At 45.9% G+C, this 21606-nt stretch overlaps 1 protein-coding gene across 1 annotated transcript in view; it reads right to left on the bottom strand.

Annotated features, from left to right (window-relative positions):
- The window catches only part of patj (PATJ crumbs cell polarity complex component), a 193425-nt gene that overhangs the window by 118128 nt on the left and 53691 nt on the right, over positions 1-21606 (bottom strand). Inside the window, exons 14-20 of the mRNA XM_082956728.1 lie at positions 20393-20397; positions 19511-19617; positions 19318-19374; positions 17931-18065; positions 16571-16747; positions 16402-16473; positions 15976-16200 (exon numbers count right to left, since the gene is read on the bottom strand). Of these exons, the coding sequence (XP_082812854.1) occupies positions 15976-16200; positions 16402-16473; positions 16571-16747; positions 17931-18065; positions 19318-19374; positions 19511-19617; positions 20393-20397 (778 nt within the window). The remainder of the gene's footprint in view (positions 1-15975; positions 16201-16401; positions 16474-16570; positions 16748-17930; positions 18066-19317; positions 19375-19510; positions 19618-20392; positions 20398-21606) is intronic.

The following is a 21606-nucleotide window of genomic DNA, read 5'->3' on the forward strand; positions in this document are numbered from 1 at the left end:
GAAGGGGAGAAATGGGCAGAGGATAAGGAATGCTGACAGGGACTTCCTGAGGGAGGAGAGCAGCTCAATGGGAGAGGCATGTTGGGGGGGGACATGACTGGGTGCCCACATGAGGGCTCACAGATTGTAAGGACATAGCAGAACATGGCACGCATGCAAACACACGTGCACACGCAGATGCACAGTCACATGCTCCTACACACACACACGCACGCCCAGCAACCTGGTTCCAGAGTTTCTACATCAAGTGACACGGCCTCTACTATGCCATTCTTCAGATGAAAAAATAAGTTGCCTCTAACCACAGCTATAGGATCAGATTACGCAGCCAAAATCCTTATTTTTTTTCTAATTTAACCATTAGGAGGTTGAAACCATATCTGATCCCAGGTCAGTGATCAGGGGAGACTCCTGTTGCCTCCTGTGGAAAGAGGGCCTGACAGACAGCTAACATCACGAACACTATACACTGACCAGAACAGAACAGAACAAGGCCCTATTATCTAGATTCACCACAGAACTGGGGCAGGCAGCGAGCTACAGAACTCCAGGTCCAATTACTGTACTGAACCCCCTGATTACCCACTATACTGCAGAGAGGAGAGAGAGAGACAGAGAGAGAGACAGAGAGAGAGACAGAGAGAGAGACACAGAAATGCAGGGGAAGAGGTGAACTGAGGCCTGGAAAGGAGAACAAGCACTGGGCTCCAGAGTAATAGACAAGTAGAGGAAGAAGAAAAACAAGCAGGGTTGAAAAAAAGACAGGAAAAAAGTTGGGGCGGGATGGGGGGGGGGGGGGGGGGGTTGAAGTTCTACTCCAGCTGGTCCTTTCCAGAGACACAGGCCGCATTGTCCGGCTCTGGAGTTTCAGCCAAGCGTGTTTCACCTCGCTTCGCCTCGCCCCCGTTATACACACAAACGCTCACAAAACACAGACGCGCACACACTCGTCATACAGGCCCGGTGATGTCAGCAGAGTGGCTCTTAAAGTAAGGAGAGAGAGCGCGAGAGCGAGAGAGCGAGAGAGCGGAGGAGCGGGCGAGAGAGAGCGAGAGAGAGAGAGAGAGAGAGGAGAGAGAGAGAGAGCGAGAGAGAGCGAGAGAGAGCGAGAGAGAGCGAGAGACGGGCCCAACGTCCAAGCCTGTCAGCTTGAAATAAGTTGGCCATTCCTTATTTATGTTTCTGCTCAAGTGCGGAGGAGATTTAAGGCTCTAATAAAATTGGGTCTCACCGGGTTGAAGGGGTGTAGGGGGGTGATTCTGGTAAAGGGAACAGCTGCACTCCATGTAACAACCTTGAGGTCAGTTCTTATCCAAAAGAACGGGGCTCTGGCCAAAAGTAGAGCACTATGTAGGGAATAGGGTGCCATTTGTGACGTAGCAAATGACAACTCCAGCAGTGGGTTTATGGCGCTTGGTCGCGCACTATGACTGTCCCTTTTCGCCGCAGTAAAAAGGTGTTACCAGACAATTCGGGCTAAATTACAGAAAGTTTTTACTGTGTACATAACAATGCCACAAGACTTCATGAGCGCCGTAAACTACTCGAGGCGAATACTTTCGGTTCCTGATCGAACAGAGAACATTTTAGGGCCAACAGTTTGAGCTTACGCCAAAACAATCGGCTATTATTCATAGTTGGCTATCACAGACCCATTTGACATGAAAACCGCTTATTTGTGTTGTCAAAATAGGGCCCACAGGAGAAGACTGCTTTATATTGGGTGGTCTGACTACTACAGATCTTAGAGATCTTTCACTGACAGCAGGAAATGAGCGTGATAGGGCAAGTCTAATAATCTTATAATCTCAGTAACAAGGAGAGCAACCAGAGCTCTTCCAGCAGAAGTAACCCTTTACACAACCCCACTGTGGTTTGCATTGTATGGGGGATAACTCACCCCTTCCTTAAATCTTCCCCAGCCAAGACCTGTTAGTTAGCCATGTTATCTTGTGGCTGTAGAGAGGGCTCCAGGAGTACCGGCAATAGGCCAAGGCTGTTGCTGTGTGCCAGGCCTTATGGTGGGGTAGTGGTGGAGCATGGCGTCAGACTAACAGACAGTCAATCTGGAACTTCCAACGTCCAGTCATCTGTCTGCTCCAATACTATCCAGAGTCTGCCTGTGTCTGCATGAGTGATGCTTCAGCTCCTCTGCAAATCTCCCTCAATGCAATTCCTGGAACTCTTGCTCTGTCTGTCTGTCTGTCTGTCTGTCTGTCTGTCTGTCTGTCTGTCTGTCTGTCTGTCTGTCTGTCTGTCTGTCTGTCTGTCTGTCTGTCTGTCTGTCTGTCTGTCTGTCTGTCTGTCTGTCTGTCTGTCTGTCTGTCTGTCTGTCTGTCTGTCTGTCTGTCTGTCTGTCTCTATCTCCATCCTTCTCTCTCATCCATCTGCCTTCCTCCATCCTCCCCTCTCCATCCATCTGCCTTCCTCTACCGCCCCTCTCTCTCTATCCATCCATCTGCCTTCCCCCTCTCTCCCTCTCCATCCGCCTTCCTCTCCACCCATCTGCCTTCCTCTCCCCCTCTCTCTCCATCCATCTTCCTTCCTTCCTCCTCTCTCTCTCTCTCCATCCATCTAGCTTCCTCCATCTCTCCCCCCTCTCTCTCTCTCTCTCAATCCATCTTCCTTCCTTCCTCCATCCACCCCTCTCTCTCTCAATCCATCTTCCTTCCTTCCTCCATCCACCCCTCTCTTCATCCATCTGCCTTCTCCATCCATCTGCCTTCTCCATCGCCCCCCCTCTTTCTCCATCCATCTGTCTTCTTCCATCCCCCTCTCTCTCCATCCATCTGCCTTCCTCCATGTCCCCCCTCTCTCCATCCATCTCCACCCCTCTCTCTCCATCCATCTGCCTTCCTCCATCTCCCCCTCTCTCTATCCATCTCCACCCCGCTCTCTCCATCCATCCATCTGCCTTCCCCCACCCCCCCCTTTATCCCGCTCTCTCCATCCATCTGCCTTCCTTCACCCCCCCTCCCTTTATCCCGCTCTCTCCATCCATCTCTTTGACTCTCGATCTCTCTCTTGCTCATCCATCTCAGCCGGACTGTCTCTCTGGGTTTGTTTTTTGTTCCCTCCGTGGTTCGTCTCTGGAGGAGAACGAAGAGTTTGAAATGGGCTGAGAGTCTCAGGTTGGTATGTGGTGGATGACTAAGCCACTAGCAGTGACTGAGACAAGATTAGCGGAACGGCATGCTACGATTCCAGTTAACCCTTTCACTGCAGTGTTTGGCAAGTGTGTTTACGTTTGAGTCCTTTAGCAGACGCTCTTATCCAGAGCGACTTACAGTCAGTGCATTCATCTTAAGATAGCTAGGTGGGACAACCACATATCACAGTGAAAGAAAGTACATTTTTCCTCAATAAAATAAAAGTTATCAGCAAAGTCAGAGGTAGTAAGAGGGGAATAAAGTCAAGTGAGAATGTTGTTTGAGATGAAACCTTTTGCTTCACCAAACTCCTAATTTATTTATCCCTTATTTTACCAGGGGGGGAAAAGAAGATCAACATAAAAATGTTTTTTAAGTGAGTCGGTTTGTGTCAATGAACGCAGTTTGACATGCATATTTGGACATGATATGTAGGGGTCTATAGTGACCAGTGGTAGTTGACCTAATGTATTCAAGTATTTATGGGATGTCTACATGCGCAGTAGATCTTAGTGCGGAGTGTTCCAGTACAACACACTGGCCCAGATGCAAATAGATATAGGTCTATGTATGTATGGCAGGGCTCCTGCAGCATGGGCAATGCAGGTCTGACAAAGGCTGTAAATTAACTCTCTCTTACACACACACACCTCGTCCTTTAACATCCCCGCTGTGTGTATGCTGGGAACCTAAAAGGTTAAGGTTAGGCTTTGGGGCTGGCTTATCTGATCCTAGATCTGTGCTTAGGACCTTGAGCATGACTATCACCGTGCAGACTGCCGTTTATCGTTGCAGTGTGTGACGTAGCTCTCCGGTCAGCAACGTGCTTTAATGTCCACCGTCATCCAATTCAATCCAACTTACTCAGCTATTTACCAGCGGGCCACTCACTTAAATAACCTTTCTTTGATCGGATTCTACCGTAGCTACGGACAACTGAATAAATAAGTAATAACAAATAAATAATACATTCCAGAGAATGATTTATGCTTCTCGGCTAAATCGTTGCCTGGCGAAACTAAACGCTCTATTGATGTGCAGGTGAGGCAATTTCTCTAGTGCCCGGCGAAAATTATAAATGGATTCCATTTCAGACGGAGTTCTCCGCTTCTTACTTCTCACAGTGAATTATTTTGGCCATGTAGGTAATGTATATTTGTCCCCACATCGGGAACGTAACCTAATACACTGTCTCACACACTGTGATTTATATAGAGACAAGTAAACTGAACAAACCATTGGTTTATGAGGTCTGAGGTACATTTATTTTGTCTGTGGCACCCTATTCCCTATGTAGCTCACTACTTTTGACTAGGGGCCATAGGGCTCAGGCAAAAAGTAGTGCACTATATAGGGAATAGGGTGCCATTCTGAGACATTTGGCTGTGTTCACAGCCTACAAGGAGAGTAAACTTCCTTGTGTTGTTTCACTGTTTTGGAAATGGTTTACAAAGTTAACTTTTGCCATGACTCCATTGTATACTAGAGGTGAACAGGCCAATGAGGACAAGCAGTTGTTTCGGCTCAAATACATTAGTGTGTGTGTGTGTGTGTGTGTGTGTGTGAGAAAGGTTATCAAAACACAAAGCTGCCCTTTGATCCCTGTTGGACCTAGTGACACTGAACACACACTCACTTTCACCCTCCACCCCCCTCCCAAGACACACATAGGGTCCTCAATCAAGATCCTTTACAGAGAAAGAAATCCTACGAATTCATGGATTACGCCAGCTTTCTTCGAATTCTCTCCGGGGAGAATAATAGAAGAATGACTTTTAAATGGCTGGAGTGTACGAACAGCTGGGTTAAACCTGATCCCACTGAAGTGAAACTAAGCCAGGGTCCACCCCGCCAAAAGACAGTTTGAAAACCACAAAAAAGTCGCCATTCATCTCCATTAAGGGGTGCCGGAGATGGGAGACACACAGGAGACACCGACAGGGCCCCCCCACCCAATCATTAGCCCTTCACCCATCGCTCATAATGATGGCCTTCACGCGTCTCACATATAAAACCCGCTTGCTGTCGCAGTTACTTGAATACTAGTGTGACAGTCTGATTTGGGTCGTGCAGCTCCTCCCGGCGGGATGTTTCTGGTTAATGACCTCGAGAGCGTGCGGCTGCTGTCGCTGGTCGTGTTGGAACGCCATATGATGTCTGACTATGATGTAGTCCGTTTCATACATGTAAATAATGAAGTGATGTATAGCATAACTAGCCACCAGTCCACAGTGACCTCGGAGGTGGTCTGCTTTAGTTCTGGGAAACCAGAGGGGTAAACTACAAAGCATGATCAATTAGTTAGCTAGCTAACTTTGATACGCAAAAAGAAATCACTATTGTTTTTTGGGGTAAATTAAATAAGCTAAAAATGTGATATTTTTTGGGGTTCGTTGATTCAATTAGACCATGCCAATTTCAAGCCTACATTTTTTTTGTATTAAAAACAAAAAGGACATGTTAGCTGGCTAACTCTGATCCGGCTTTGTAGTACAGCCCTCAGGTCTGAACTCCGGGATACATTTCTTGAAAAATGAAAAGAGGAGAGAAGGAACAGACACTGTCTAAACAAGGTTTACAACAGGAGTACACAGCTCTGATTCTGGAAGGACCACGGTCCTGCTGGTTTCCATCCTTTTCCCTACTCTACCTGAAGAACCAGGTGTGTGTACTCTCCAGCCAATCAGTAACATTGATAGATCAAACGCGGGCCGTTTCTAAAAGTAAACCAGTAGTACTACGAATTTTTCTTTTTTTTACATGCATACATGCACTTCTAGTAACTGTACGATTGTCCTATGGGTGTTTTGAATGGATCTTGCTGTATATTTCTTGGGATAGTGCATGTGGACTGTTGACCCCAGCATTCGTTTAGTATCCAGCCAGCCAGGGCATGCTGTACAGCAGACTAGAGCCCAGAGTATGTCTACAGGCAGTAGTGCTGCAGACTGAATAGTGCACTGGATCCCATTCAGTCTCATCAGCCCAAAGCCTCTACCGGAGACAGGTAGGAGCCCCCCCCCCAAAAAAAAAATCTATTCACTCTCTCGCCCAGGGCGGACTGCCTCGGCTTGTAGCGAGAGACGGATTAGAAGAGAGAGTGAAAGAGACAGAGAGAGATAAGGCAAGACAGACACTTCAACTATGTAGTAGTAGTAGTGGTATGATAACACTTATGTTCCTGTTCTTTCTATGGCCAAAGCACCCTCTCATTCCTGTTCGTTATGGTGGGAACTAAAAACACTTCGTTCTTAATAAGTATATGCAATGATGTGTAACTTCTATTATCTTAGAATCATGTGAACCACCACTTTGGGCCTGTTCTTAAACCAAATGACCACTTTCCTTTCTATTCTCTCACCTATACATTAGTGGTCCAATTTCCCGCACGCGCGCACAGTAGCGCAATTAGTGCTTTTCTGATGTCGGTTCAATAAAACAAATGTCACCATTAAATGCGCTATGTGTTATGTGAGTTGAATGCTGTAACGCAGAACAAAACAATTAACACAAGTCCCATGATGGTAGTGACCGCCCATTACTGCTTGTCACTTATTAATTAACCGTCCCTGTACGCCTTATTTGATGTCTTTATTATTTCATTCCAAGTCATCGTCTCTATAGAGCTGCTGTCTGACAAAATTCCTATTTTGTAGGTCTTCAAAGTAAATAAGGCATACATTTATGACTGCTGAATGCCAACTATCAATCCCTTAGATCATGTATTTTCAGGTAGAGATACCTGCGCTCTACATCCCCTCACAATCTCGTATTCTTCTCTTTAACGACTGCTACGGAAGGGAGAACACAGACCGGACAAGTAGATGTGCAATGGATTATGGTCATTGTAGTTAATGACCCCATTCTATGCGCTAAACTATGTCAAATATTGATCTGTTGGAAACTACAACTCCCTACTACATCACCCAGTTCACACTGGATCTGATTTACCTCTAGAGAAACTACAACTCCCTACTACATCACCCAGTTCACACTGGATCTGATTTACCTCTAGAGAAACTACAACTCCCTACTACATCACACAGTTCACACTGGATCTGATTTACCTCTAGAGAAACTACAACTCCCTACTACATCACACAGTTCACACTGGATCTGATTTACCTCTAGAGAAACTACAACTCCCTACTACATCACACAGTTCACACTGGATCTGATTTACCTCTAGAGAAACTTTGCGATTTGCGCATTAAGCTCACAGAAAAAAATGAACAAAATGGAATTCAAGTAATTGAACCGATGTCGGACAATTGTCAAAAAAACTTGAAATAACCAAAATGTCGGCTAATCGCTCAGCTCTAGTGCACATGCACATATACACAAAAACCGCCACTTTCAGACAGACAGGCAGGCAGAGTGTTATCGACAGTGAGGGCTCAGCTGGCCGATATAGGGATGGAGGAGAGGGAGAGAAGGATAGGGAGGGAAGTGAATGAGGTACTGGAGGTGAAGCTATGCCTATATTTAAGGATTTAAGGCCCTAGGATACGGTTACTCTGAAACACAAGGGGCCGTATAGCTTAGGGTTACTTCCGTAACCCCGGTTCTCTGATAATAGAGTCAGATGTCTCACATTGGGATTTGCTGATGGGCAGATCACTCCTGGGAAGGCCCAATCACACAACGTCTGGCTAAGACAGACAGGTCGAATGAGGGGAGCCCCTCCCTTGTTATAAGGCACCACTCGCCCGCCCTCTGGTCATTATCAAGCACGGCTCTTCCTTGTGCTCTTGCGAGCTGGGAAACGCAGCGGTGAGACATCTCACTCCATTATCAAAGAACCGGGGTTACGGAAGTAACCATCATTTCTATTTCAAATAGTCATTCCATTTCTCACAACGGGATGTGGCCAACTCCCATATCACAGACATGCTCTCCGAAGCCAGGGTAGTCCCAACAGTATAAGCCCTCAGAGGCTCCGACACAGAGGACAGTATGCACCGATGAAAGTTCAGTGACATCCAAATCGGTAAAACATCAAAAACGTACGAGTGGTAGCCCAACATGCCGCATCGCAAAACTCTTGCTCCATCAGCAAAGATTTTGAACTGTGCCTAAGAGGTAGCCATTAGGGATGTGCCCTTTCAAGACGATTCGATACGCATCTAGATACATGGGCTCCGGTACGATACAGGAACGACAGGCTTCAGTTTGAGGCAATTCGGCTTGATTAGAGAACGAATCGATTTGATGCACTGACATTTGTTGCATTAACACATGCTCAACTCTAAATTAAAATCTGCTCCTGATTGAGCCACATAAGATGGATCTGTCCAATGTAGCCTGTTTCTTGTCCCCCCCACCTTCGGTTCTAAAATCACCATCACCCACTTATTAGTCTCTGCCGTGCCCCCAACAACCGGATGCTTTTCAGGGGAAATGGAAAGAGAGCCTGTGACGCAGAGCCTGTGACGCGACTTACGCTTTTGGACGTTAACAAAAGGCAACACATTTACCGGATTGGTTGAACAGTGTTTTATCGTCTCGTCTAGTACATAGAGTATCTAGTTTCAGGCGTTTAACACCTGCCACGTTCGGTTACACACTAATTAACTTGTCATTTGTGCAGATTCAAGCCATGATCCGGAACTTCGAAAACGACTACGTATTTTTTAAACCTACCGCTTTGGGCTGGATGTGTCAATGTGTAGTTCGTGCACACATAATCTATGAGCAGAATTAGTCTTACCTCAATTAGCCACAAAATCCCTAGTTTGAAAGCAACAGTTTTTCTGGAAGCTGTGCTGCAACATTTTCCCCCTAGCAACTCAAGTTCAACCAATGAGCTTCAGTCCCTCACCATTTGAGTGACAGCTGGCAAGATGCACATCATGCACCCACAACAGAGAGAAGAGCGCAATGACGTGGCACACATACAGTACCTTCAGAAAGTATTCACACCCCTTGAATTATTCCATACTTTGTTGCGTTACTGAATGAATTCAAAATATCTTAAAACAAAACGTCTCACCCATCTACACACACAATACACCATAATGACAAAGTGAAAACATGTTAAACATTTTTGCAAATGTATTGAAAATGAAATACAGAAATATGGGAATTTGCATAAGTATTCACACCCTTGAGGCAATAACTTGTAAAAGCACCTTTGACATTATGGGGTATTGTGTGAAGGCCATAGACAAAATCTTAACTTAATCAATTTCAAATTCAGGCTGTGACATAACAAAATGTGGAAAGAGTCAAGGGGTATGAATATTTTCTTTAGGAACTGAATGTATGCAGATGCCTTTAGACTGCACCGCTCTCTCTCCTCTGTGTGCACACTGACTTACAGCATGCATATAGGGAAGGGCACTCAACTTATAATGCACCGACTGATAATTGGCTAAAATAAACGGATAATAAGATGATAGCTGTATTGTTAGATTTCAGTGCAGCCTTTGATGTTATTGATCATCATTTGTGATTAAAACATTTTTTTAAACTCACTTACGGCTTTACATCACTTGGTTGGAGAGTTACTTATCCAAAAGAACTCAGTATTTTTATCGGAAGCTTCTCTAACATCAGATATGTACAGTGCGGTATCCCTCAGGGCAGTTGCCTTGGGCTGTTACTCTTCATTATTTTTTACAAATGATTTGCCACTTGACAAGAAGCTAAAGTGACTACATAGGCTGATTGCACACTCTACACATCAGCCAGTGAGCTCACGGAGACTCTTAGCAATGAGTTACAGTCAGTGTCAGAATGGGTAGTTAACAATAAACTGGTCTTAAATACATCTAAAACCAAAAGCATTGTATTTGGTTCAAAGCATTCTCTTAGGCCTAAACCTCAACTGGAGTTGTGTATAAAGAGTGTGACCATTGAACAAGTTGAAAAAGCAGAACTCCTAGGACTAACACTGGATGGGTCAGTTATCATGGTCAAGTCATATTGACAAAGCGAAGAAGGGGAGAGGTATGTCTGCTATAAAAAGATGTAGTGTTGCCAAGATACCAGAATTTTTACTTCGATACCAGCTTGAGTATCACAATACTAGATGCCATCACGATACTTGATACCAAAACGATACCGCGGCAAAAAAAATAACACTTGACATGTGGACTGACGATTTTCGAGAATAGGCACGGTGGCCTTTTGGTTTCTCTCCCTCTAAAAACAAAGAAATAATGATAAATAACAAACTGGCTATATTTACCACAGTGTGAAAGAGTAATAGCCTCTCTACATAAAGTGGGTCCTCCGTTGCTGATGTGAAGAAAAAAAACTGAATGAAAGAGTCCAGCGAGGATAGGGAAGGGAAAAAAGTTGGCCATATTTTCAAGACCTGAAATACTTCATTTATTTATGAAATGTAGTAGTTTATTTAGACAATTTAATATATCCGTTTAGGCTTGGCTTATTTAGTAGGCTATTTTGCAGCATAATGTTATATTTGTCAGCATAACGCTGAGAGACTTACTCATTTGTGGCTTTGGCTCAAAATAAATATTCAGACCCCTTGACTTGATCCCCATTTTGTTATGTTACAGCCTTATTCTAAAATGGGGTAAATCAAAGTTTCTTCATCAATCTACACACAACACCCCATAAAGACAAGGCGAAAACAGGTTTAGAAATGTTAGCCAACGTATTAAAAATAAAAAACAGAAATACCTTATTTAAATAAGTATTCAAACCCTCGAAATTCAGCTCAGGTGCAACCTGTTTCCATTGATCATCCTTGAGATGTTTCAACAACTTGATTGGAGTCCACCTGTGGTAAATTCAATTGATTGGACATGATTTAGAAAAGGCACACACCTGTCTAATATAAGGTCCCACAGTTGACAGTGCATGTCAGAGCAAAAAACAAGCCATGAGGTCGAAGGAATTGTTAGTAGAGCTCCGAGAAAAGATTGTGTCGAGGCACAGATCTGGGAAAGGGTACAAAAACATTTCTGCAGTATTGAAAGTGTGGCCTTCAATCCTTCTTAAATGGAAGAAGTTTGGTACCACCAAGACTGTTCCTAAAGCTAGCCGCCCTGCCAAACTGAGCATTCGGGAGAGAAGAGCCTTGGTCAGGTAGGTGAGAGTTGATCTGTGGAGATGGGAGAACATTCCAGAATGCCAAGTGTCACGCCTGGAGGAAACCTGGCACCACCCCTACGGTGAAGCATGGCAGTGGCAGCATCATGCTGTGGGGATGTTTTTCAGCGGCAGGGACTGGGAGACTAGTCAGGATCGAGGGAAAGATGAACGGAGCAAAGTACAGAGAGATCCTTGATGAAATCCTGCTCCAGAGCGCTCAGGACCTCAGACTGGGGTGAAGGTTCACCTTCCAACAGGACAACGACCCTAAGCACACAGCCAAGACAACGCAGGAGTGGCTTCAGCGGCCCAGCCAGAGTCCAGACTTGAACCCGATTGAACATATCTGGAGAGACCGGAAAATAGCTGTGCAGTGATGCTCCCCATCCAACCTGACAGAGCTTGAGAGGAGAATGGGAGAAACTCCCCCAAAACAGGTAGCATCATACCCAAGAAGACTCAAGGCTGTAATTGCTACCAAAGGTTCTTCAACAAATTACTGAGTAAAGGGTCTGAATACTTGTGTAAATGTGATATTTCAGTTTTTTGCAAACATTTCTATAAACCTGTTTGTGCTTTGTCATCATGGGATATTGTGTTGATTGATGGGGGGGGGGGGGTGAATAACATTTTTGGATAAGGCTGTAACGTAACAAAATGTGGGAAAAGTCAAGGGGTCTGAATACTTTCTGAATGCACTGTAGGATGCCACCCTCCCAAAAAGTTCGTTTGTCAAATTTCTGCCCTGCTAGAGCTGCCCCAGTCAACTGTAAGTGCGGTCATTGTGAATTGAAAACATCTATGAGCAACAACGGCTCAGCCGCGAAGTGGTAGGCCACACAAGAACTGGACCGCCGAGTGCTGAACACAGTAGAGCGTAAAAATATTCTGTCCTTGGTTGCAACACTCACTACAAAGTTCCAAACTGCCTCTGGAAGTAACGTCAGCACAAGAACTGTTCGTCGGGAGCTTCATGAAATTGGTTTTATTGGCCGAGCAGCTGCACACAAGCCTGGCCTAAGATCATCATGCTCAATGCCAAGCGTCAGCTGGAGTGGTGTAAAGCTCGCCGCCATTGGACTCTGGAGCAGTGGAAACACTTTCTCTGGCGTGATCGAACACACTTGGCCATCGGGACAAATCTAGGTTTGACGCATGCCAGGATAACGCTACCTGCCCCAATGCAAGGTGCTAACTGTAAAGTTTGGTGGAGGAGGAATAATGGTCTGGGACTGTTTTTCATGGTTCAGGCTAGGCCCCTTAGTTGCAGTGAAGGGAAATGTTAAAGCTACAGCATACAACGACGTTCTAGACGATTCTGTGCTTCCAACTTTGTGGCAACAGTTTAGGGAAGGGCCTTCCCTTTGTCAGCATGACAATAGCCCCATGCACAAAGCGAGGTCCATACAGAAATAGTTTGTCAAGTTCGGTGTGGAAGAACTTGACTGGCCTTCAGAGCCCTGACCTCAACCCCATCGTACACCTTTGGGCTGAATTGGAACGCCGACTGCTAGCCAGGCCTAATAGAGCAACATCAGTGCCCGACCTCACTAATGCGCTTGTGGCTGAATGGAAGTCCCCGCAGCAATGTTCCAACATGTAGTGAAAAGCCTTCCCAGAAGAGTGAAGGCTGCTATAGCAGCAAAGGAGGGACCAACTCCATATTAATGCCCATGATTTTGGAATGAGATGTTAGACGAGCAGGTGTCCACATACTCTTGGTCATGTAGTGTACATGTCCTATGGATTCTTCCTCAGTTCATTTGTGAGCGACTCCGTTCGGCTCTGTTCTTTCTGATTTCACTCATCCATAATGACCGTATTGAACGGTTGCTGCTCATCTTACCGCTATTAATCAGCAATGTAATTCTATCAGAGTTCAAACTATCCCTTATACTATACTAGATCCCACGATAGTAAAGAAGAATGGGGTGTCATTAAAGTGTGATCTTTAGTGTTCAACTTGGCTCATTTCAGACTCGGGAGCTGCGTCATTACATTTCAGTCATTTACTGGACTCTAGGTAAATCTTAGGAGAGATGATTATTCAAAGCACATCCTTTCTGCTTGAATTGAATTGTTGTTGTAAACCTCGAATACAACCCTGGTGGGAAGTATACAGAACAAAAATATAAAAACGCCAACAGGCTACAATTTACAGTTCATAAGGAAATTAGTCAATTGAAATAAATTCATTAGGGCCTAATCTATGGATTGATTTCACATGACTGGGAATACAGATATGCATCTGTTGGCCATAGGCACCTTAAAAAAATTAAAAAAATAATAATAATAAAAAGGTATGTGCATGGATCAGAAAACCAGTCAGTATCTGGTGTGACCACCCTTTGCCTCATACAGGGCGACATCTCCTTCGCATAGAGTTGATCAGGCTGTTGATTGTGGCCTGTGGAATGTTGTCCCACTCTTCAATGGCTTTGCAAAATTACTGGATATTGGCGGGAAATGGTGTTGTACACGTCGATCAAGAGCATCCCAAACATGCTCAATGGGTGACATGTCTGGTGATTATGTAGGCCATGGAAGAACTGGGACATTTTCAGCGTCCAGGAATTGTGTACAGATCATGCTGAAACATGAGGTGATGGCGACGGATGGAAGGCACCACAACGGGCCTCATGATCTTGTCACGGTATCTATGTGCATTCAAATTGCCATCGATAAAATGCAAAGGTGTTCATTGTCCGTAGCTTATGCCTGCCCATACCATAACCATGGGCCACTCTGTTCACAACACTGACATCAGCAAACTGCTTGCCCACATGACCGCCATACACGCGGTCTACGGTTGAGGCCGGTTGGACGTACTGACAAATTCTCTAAAACAACGCTGGAGGTGGCTAATGGTAGAGAAATGAACATTAAATGATCTGTCAAAAGCTCTGGTCGACATTCCTGCAGTGTGAATGCCAATGGCACACATCCTCAAAACTTAGACATCTTTGGCCTTCTGTTGTGTGACAAAGCTACACATTTTAGAGTGGCCTTTAACTGTCCTCAGCACAAGATGCACCTGTGTAATGATCATGCTGTTTAATCAGCTTCTTGATATGCCACACCTGTCAGGTGGATGGATTATCTTGGCAAAGGAGAAATGCTCACTAACAGGGATGTAAACAAATTTGTGTACCAATTTTATTTTTTGTGCATATGGAAAATGTCCGAGATCTTTTGTTTCAGCTCATGAAACATGGGACCAACACTTTACATTTTGCGTTTATATTTTTGTTCAGTGTCATTAAGGACCTTATTCAATCAACCGCTGTATATCAAATACAATTTGACATTTTGACACTCGCTGAATACAACAGGTGTAGACCTTACAGTGAAATGCTTAACCAACAATGCAGTTTTAAGAAAAATAAGTGTGAAGTAAAAAAATAGATATGGGAGAAAAAAAAGCAGCATTGAAATAACAGTAGCGAGGCCATATACAGGGGGTACCAGTATAGAGTCAATGTGCGGCGGCACAGGTTAGTCTAGGTAACTGAGGTAATATGTACATGTAGGTAGAGGTAAAGTGACTATGCGTCGATATACAGATTCTGGGGGTTTCTTCCCTTGCCTTTGAGAGAGCTTATTGGCCAGTTCTTTGTTTCACACCGGAAACATCTTTTTCACATTTATATTAACAGTACGTTTTAATTACGTTTTGTTATAATGAAAAGATGACTTATCAAGGACACTTAGGTTACCGGGTTTTGAATGAACAGCGCCCAAAGGTCTAATGTAGTGATCATAGTGCATTTACAGTTCTACTGTGCATACTGTGGTTAGGGCCGTACTATAGTTCATATACTCTCCAGTCACAGTGAAACCCCACGGAGCCGGGCGCCTGGCTCTGACGGGTGTGATGTTGGGGTTTGGCCCGGCTCCAGGTAACACCGCGGCACCTTGCCAAGACCAACTACAGACCGTTTCATTTTGTTGTCCCAAACCTGACGACACGTTTCCTTTCCCTTCTGTGATAGGACTACAGGCCAAGAGAGACTTTTAGAGACTTTTACTCAAGTAGTATTTTACAGGGTGACTCACTTTTACTTGAGTCATTTTCTATTAAGGTATCTTACTTTTACTCAAGTATGACAATTGAGTACTTTATCCACCACTGGGCTTTGGTCTGGGTCGTATTCATTAGGCACTGAAGGGAAGAAGAAAAACTAAACGGCGAGAGAATACCAAGGTTCGGTCCAATAATAAAACGCTTGTTTTCGGTTTCCGTTGCACAACGCTTTGCTACTGTGTGCTCTAATGAATACAACCTAGGCTTTACTCTGCTTTAGCCCACTCTTTCCAAAGCCCACGCCGGTCACAGATGGGACCTCAAACAGTCCCATGGAGCTCGCACCCTCACCTTCCACCAGTACTCATCCACCCTTCATCGCCCTAAGCCTTGTCATTCATTCATTCATTCATTCATTCATTCATTCATTCATTCATTCATTCATTCATTCATCAATGTGTCTGCAGAGCCCTTTGCAGGGGTCACCGATGTTGGTATGAAGATCAGGCTCTCATGTTCTCCCTTCTACAGTTCACATTCCTTCCCAAGTTATAGGAAGAGAGGGAGAGCTGACAGGAGAAGAGCGAAGAAGAGACGGAGAGAGGAAGACAGAGGAGAGGAGTTAGGGGAGGGAGGAAAGGGGAGAAAGAGCCTGGAAAGAAAGAGACAGAAGAGGAGGTACAGTTGGAGAGATGTCGAGAGAAGAGGGGTGCAGGAGGTAATGCAGCAACTCCCTACCTGGTAGTCCAGGATACTGAAGCCCAGGCCTCTCTCTCCCTTCTCCAGCTCCAACAACTGAATGTCTGGGGACCACAGAGCCAGCTCTCCCTCATCTTCCTCCTCCTCTTCCTCCTCCTCCTCTTCCCCTCTCTTCCCCTGCTGCATCTCCTCCTGGTGGCTGGGGTACGTGGGCGCTGGCTCCTCCGGCTCCTCCTCCGACACCTCCTGCAGGGTCACGTGGTCCTGGTGGGTGGAAGAGCGGATACACACGTATTGACACCATAAAGTTAGCTTCAGGAACATACTGATATGGTGTGCAGAGCATCGTGGGTATTGTAGTGCTACAACAGTGACTTCAACCTATCCTGGTCACTGTCGTTGTCTATGAGTCGTAACGATACAGCATGAGTCAGCATTTTGAGGCGAAGTTATGAAGTAGCCTACCTGAAGTTGTTCACCGTCATTGTCCCGGAGGTAGGCCTGACTTATCAACACAGAGGACAGCTTGGCTTCAAGCTAGATTAGAAGAACAAAGGAGGACATAGACTATCATTTGTATGTGTGTTGAGTTGTGTGTGTGTGTGTGTGTTCCTGTGTATGTGTGCGTGCTGACCTCAGACAAGCTGACGGCAGGGCTGGGCGAGCGCCACTCGTCTTGGCGGTCTGGTTGATAGTCGGAGTCGTCCTCTGTCAGGTGTCTGCAGCACACCAGGGTGAAGGGAGGGGGCACCTCCCGCAGGAACGCCACCGCCTCGCGCCTCGACTTGCCGTACAGCTGCACCCCGTTCACCTGGACACACACGCACACACCTTCCCTAAGTAAACGTGCATTGTACATGAAATTCACTTAAGACGGCGTACACACACACACACATCCAATTCAGCTGCGTAACACACACACAACCAACGGAGGTTGGCTGCACTCTATCGACTCGCAATAGGCAGACACGCAGAGAAGCACTACATTCACTTGCAGAGCGTGCACACACACACACTGAGTAAATACACAGCCAACCGTGTTTCGGCTGGCGCACCAAAGACAACGGTCTTATGCTCTGCTTTCAAAAGGGAAGATGAGACATCAGAAGCTCATGAACAGTTTATGGCTGGAATGAATGGAGTCAATTTGTGACTTCAAACACCCCCCAACAAAGGTCCTCTCTAATAATGAAGTGAACCAAAAGAGATGTAGGAGCCCAAATGAGTTGTGGGAGTGTAAGGTAGGTGTGTGTTCGTATGTGCACCTCTGTGCGTGCGTTCGTACACGCGCCTTTGCGTGTTTGTGCTCTCGCCTGTGTAATGCCTGTGTGTGCGCTGATCAGAGGGGCCAATCTAGAGGTATGGCACTATTCTCAGTGAGGGGACTCAGGGAGCCGCTGGGCTACTCGATTGCTGTTTAATGGAACGGGCTGCACGGGAGTGGCTGGAGAGCCCGGCAATGGCTGCTACTGTACGTGCCATTTGCCCAGCGATGTGGGGGAAGACCAGGCCTCGTCTACAAAGGTTGAGCAGCCTCCGGTGTTACTGGGAGACTTGCGTTCAATCCACGTAGCGGCTCGAAAAACGCAGGTGTGTATCGAGCTATACTAGTACAGAGGGTTATGGTTGTGTCAAAACCAGGCATTTTAATCCATGTATTTGGCTCTCCTCCCCTCTGCTGCCAGGATTTCCCCCTCCTGTGCCATGGTGGTTGCCTCTGCTTATGTCAGGACTGCCAACAGCAACAGGCTGAGGGCACAGTGGTGAAGCAGCACCAAGCCGTGCCAGGGAGGGGGGCAGGGAGGGAGTAGCACAAAATCTCCCTCTCTCTCTCTCTCACTCCTGCCTACTTCCCTCTCTCTCTCTCCCCCCTCCCTCGATTTATTTGGACAAGGAAAATGTTGCCCTAAGTGCTAGTGTGTGTATGTGTACGTGTGTGTTATCAGATGTGTGTGTGTGTTGATGGGGGACAGTAATGGCTGCCAGTACAGTACCTCCAGTAGTTCGTCCTCTGGTCTCAGGAGCCCGTGTTTGGCCACGGGGCCCTCAGGGGCCACAGAAGAGACGTAGTGGTGGCCGTCGAACGAGTCCAACTCGACACCCAGGCGCATGGTGTGTATGGGAAGAAGCTAGAACAGAATAGAATACTTTATTAGGCCTTGGAGAACTGTGGTTTTTAATAAGGGGAACCGTGGAGGTTTTTAATAAGGGGAACCGTGGAGGTTTTTAATAAGGGGAACCGTGGAGGTTTTAATAAGGGGAACCGTGGAGGGAGTGTAGGGAGAGAGAGGCCTGGTTTTTAATAAGGGGAACCGTGGAGGTTTTTAATAAGGGGAACCGTGGAGGTTTTTAATAAGGGGAACCGTGGAGGTTTTAATAAGGGGAACCGTGGAGGGAGTGTAGGGAGAGAGAGGCCTGGTTTTTAATAAGGGGAACCGTGGAGGTTTTTAATAAGGGGAACCGTGGAGGTTTTTAATAAGGGGAACCGTGGAGGTTTTTAATAAGGAGAACCGTGGAGGGAGTGTAGGGAGAGAGAGGCCTGGTTTTTAATAAGGGGAACCGTGGAGGTTTTTAATAAGGGGAACCGTGGAGGTTTTTAATAAGGGGAACCGTGGAGGTTTTAATAAGGGGAACCGTGGAGGGAGTGTAGGGAGAGAGAGGCCTGGTTTTTAATAAGGGGAACCGTGGAGGTTTTTAATAAGGGGAACCGTGGAGGTTTTTAATAAGGGGAACCGTGGAGGTTTTTAATAAGGAGAACCGTGGAGGGAGTGTAGGGAGAGAGAGGCCTGGTTTTTAATAAGGGGAACCGTGGAGGTTTTTAATAAGGGGAACCGTGGAGGTTTTTAATAAGGGGAACCGTGGAGGTTTTTAATAAGGGGAACCGTGGAGGTTTTAATAAGGGGAACCGTGGAGGGAGTGTAGGGAGAGAGAGGCCTGGTTTTTAATAAGGGGAACCGTGGAGGTTTTTAATAAGGGGAACCGTGGAGGTTTTTAATAAGGGGAACCGTGGAGGTTTTTAATAAGGAGAACCGTGGAGGGAGTGTAGGGAGAGAGAGGCCTGGTTTTTAATAAGGGGAACCGTGGAGGTTTTTAATAAGGGGAACCGTGGAGGTTTTTAATAAGGGGATAAGGGGAACCGTGGAGGTTTTTAATAAGGGGAACCGTGGAGGTTTTTAATAAGGGGAACCGTGGAGGTTTTTAATAAGGGGAACAGTGGAGGTTTTTAATAAGGGGAACAGTGGAGGTTTTTAATATGGGGAACCGTGGAGGTTTTTAATAAGGGGAACCATGGAGGTTTTTAATAAGGGGAACCGTGGAGGTTTTTAATAAGGGGAACTGTGTGGCATTGGGCTTCATTTTGAGCGTGTAACTGGTTGTAACCTTGGAGTACTTCTGTAGCTCAGCGTCATCTTCGATGACAGGGTCCAGTTCAACCACCTGGGAAGGACACAAAACAATGGCACTATATAATTCCTTCCATGACAATGTAGACACGATGGCTTGATCCAGTCTCATGTGTCAGCAAATACAAAAAGCTACTAGCAGTGCTTATTCCGCCTAACGAATTGCTTACCAGAACGTCATACTCTGGCCCCAGGGCCTGCTCCCATTTGGCCCTCAGCTCCAGCTCAGACAGAGAGACTCCCTCCATAGCTGAAAGACACAGTGACAGTGTTGACGCTAGGAGGAATGTTAATAACTGTGGCATAAGTACCTTCAAGAGACACATGTATTGGGACATTGGGGTGCAGGGATGGGACATTGGGTTGAGGTTTGTGTGTGTGTGTGTGTGTGTGTGTGTGTGTGTGTGTGTGTGTGTGTGTGTGTGTGTGTGTGTAAAAAGAGCTAGCTTGGTCCCAGATATGTTTGTGCTTTTGCCTACTCCATTGTCAAGCCAAACATGACAATTCCAAACGGAGTTGGCAAGAGAGCAGAAACAGACTGGCAACCCAGGCTGCAAAATAACTAGGTGATTCGTGCATTTGAGTGAAATGAAAGGGACCGTGCCATTGCGATGGGTCGGTTGAAGACGTGGTTTTACATGTTGCCCGCTATCAGAGATACTCTACTATGTGTTCCACTTCATTCTATTCCATGTATACAGTCTGTGGTGTATCCATTAAAACGACATACTGTTTAGTCTAAATCACACTAAGTGCCTGGAAATACGATGACATTGCTAAAGTAGTCAAATATTTGTGGTGAGTCTTTTTTGAGTGAGACTTCTCCATCTGAAATGAATCAAACAAGATTGATTCGAGGTTGAAAACAATTCTGTGTGCAGTGCGGTGCAGTACAGTCTGAGAAACAGCCTCTCTACAATGAACCTGGGGGGGGGAAATCAGCGAATCACCAGCAGGATGACGAGGAGGGAGATATGTTGCGTGTTCGTGACCAGTGTAAAGGCGTTAAGAGAAACTCCAGAGAGCGCGCCAGCTCCCCTAAACTGAACCACAATCACTCCCCTGCACACACACGGATCCGTTTGAGCAGCGGGTCGCGTGCCCCTCTCGCTCTCTCGCGGTCAACCCAGTGCATAAAAACCCAAAGACCTGTGACATGAGCTCCAGTACTGTGCCTGATTAAATTAGCGTCGCTAACCCCTCGCCGACGCGGCGCAGTTACTCTCCAACGTTTCACGAAAGAAATAGGATAATACATCGTTTTGGGATGTCGAGAAAGGGAAGGAACATCTGTTGGCCAGGCAGTGGAGAGGAGAGCGTGCGCACACACACACACACACACACACACACACACACACACACACACACACACCACCTAAACACTTACATCGCGTTTCAGTCGTTTAGCAAAGGGGGGGGGGGAGGAGGGAAGAAAAAAATGAGAGAAGAGGGAGAGAGACCGAGAACAAATGTGTGTTGGCGCTAGGTGGGACAAGCACAATCAGGCTGGTTCAAGTGTTGAGTTACTGTTGAGTTACTGGCACAGTGGCGCTACCATAAAATATTGCTTTTGCAAGCGTGTAGTGTAATGTACTGTGAATGTTGACGGTTCAGGCATCCATTAACAGGTCCCGTGACGCTACACTGAACTTCAGTAAAACAACAAAGCCCGGATCACAACACCTACAAGCGACAATCAGCCAACATTTACTCTGCACTGGACTGGACAAGAATCTGTTTCTAACATCTTCAACTGTCAATGACTCTTACTCACAAAGTATGGCTGGAGTCCAAATGGCACCATATTCCCTTTATAGTACACTACTTTTGACCAGGGTCCATAGGGTCATAGGGAATAGGGTCCCATTTTTTAATGTATTTTTATTTACCTTTAACTAGGCAAGTCAGTTAAGAACAAATTCTTATTTACAATGACGGCCTAGGAACAGTGGGTTAACTGCCTTGTTCAGGGGCAGAATGACAGATTTTTACCTTGTCAGCTCTGGGATTCGTCTAGCAACCTTTCGGTTACAGGCCCAACTCTCTAACCACTAGGCCCATATCCCATGTCTTTGGTATTTCTCCTTCAGGTGATACTTCCAAAGCAATCATCTTTAAATAGAGAGACAAATATCTTAAACCTTCAATCCTCGCCCAAATCACATGTCAACCACGGTCAAACCGTCATGCCTAATGAGTATATCTGATTATATCTCTAATAATTACACATAACAACAAAATGACTGTCGATTCCAAACAAAAGGTG

This window comes from Salmo salar, chromosome 10 (assembly GCF_965601325.2).
Source record: "Salmo salar chromosome 10, fSalSal1, whole genome shotgun sequence".
In the NCBI taxonomy this organism is placed as follows: Eukaryota; Metazoa; Chordata; class Actinopteri; order Salmoniformes; family Salmonidae; genus Salmo; species Salmo salar.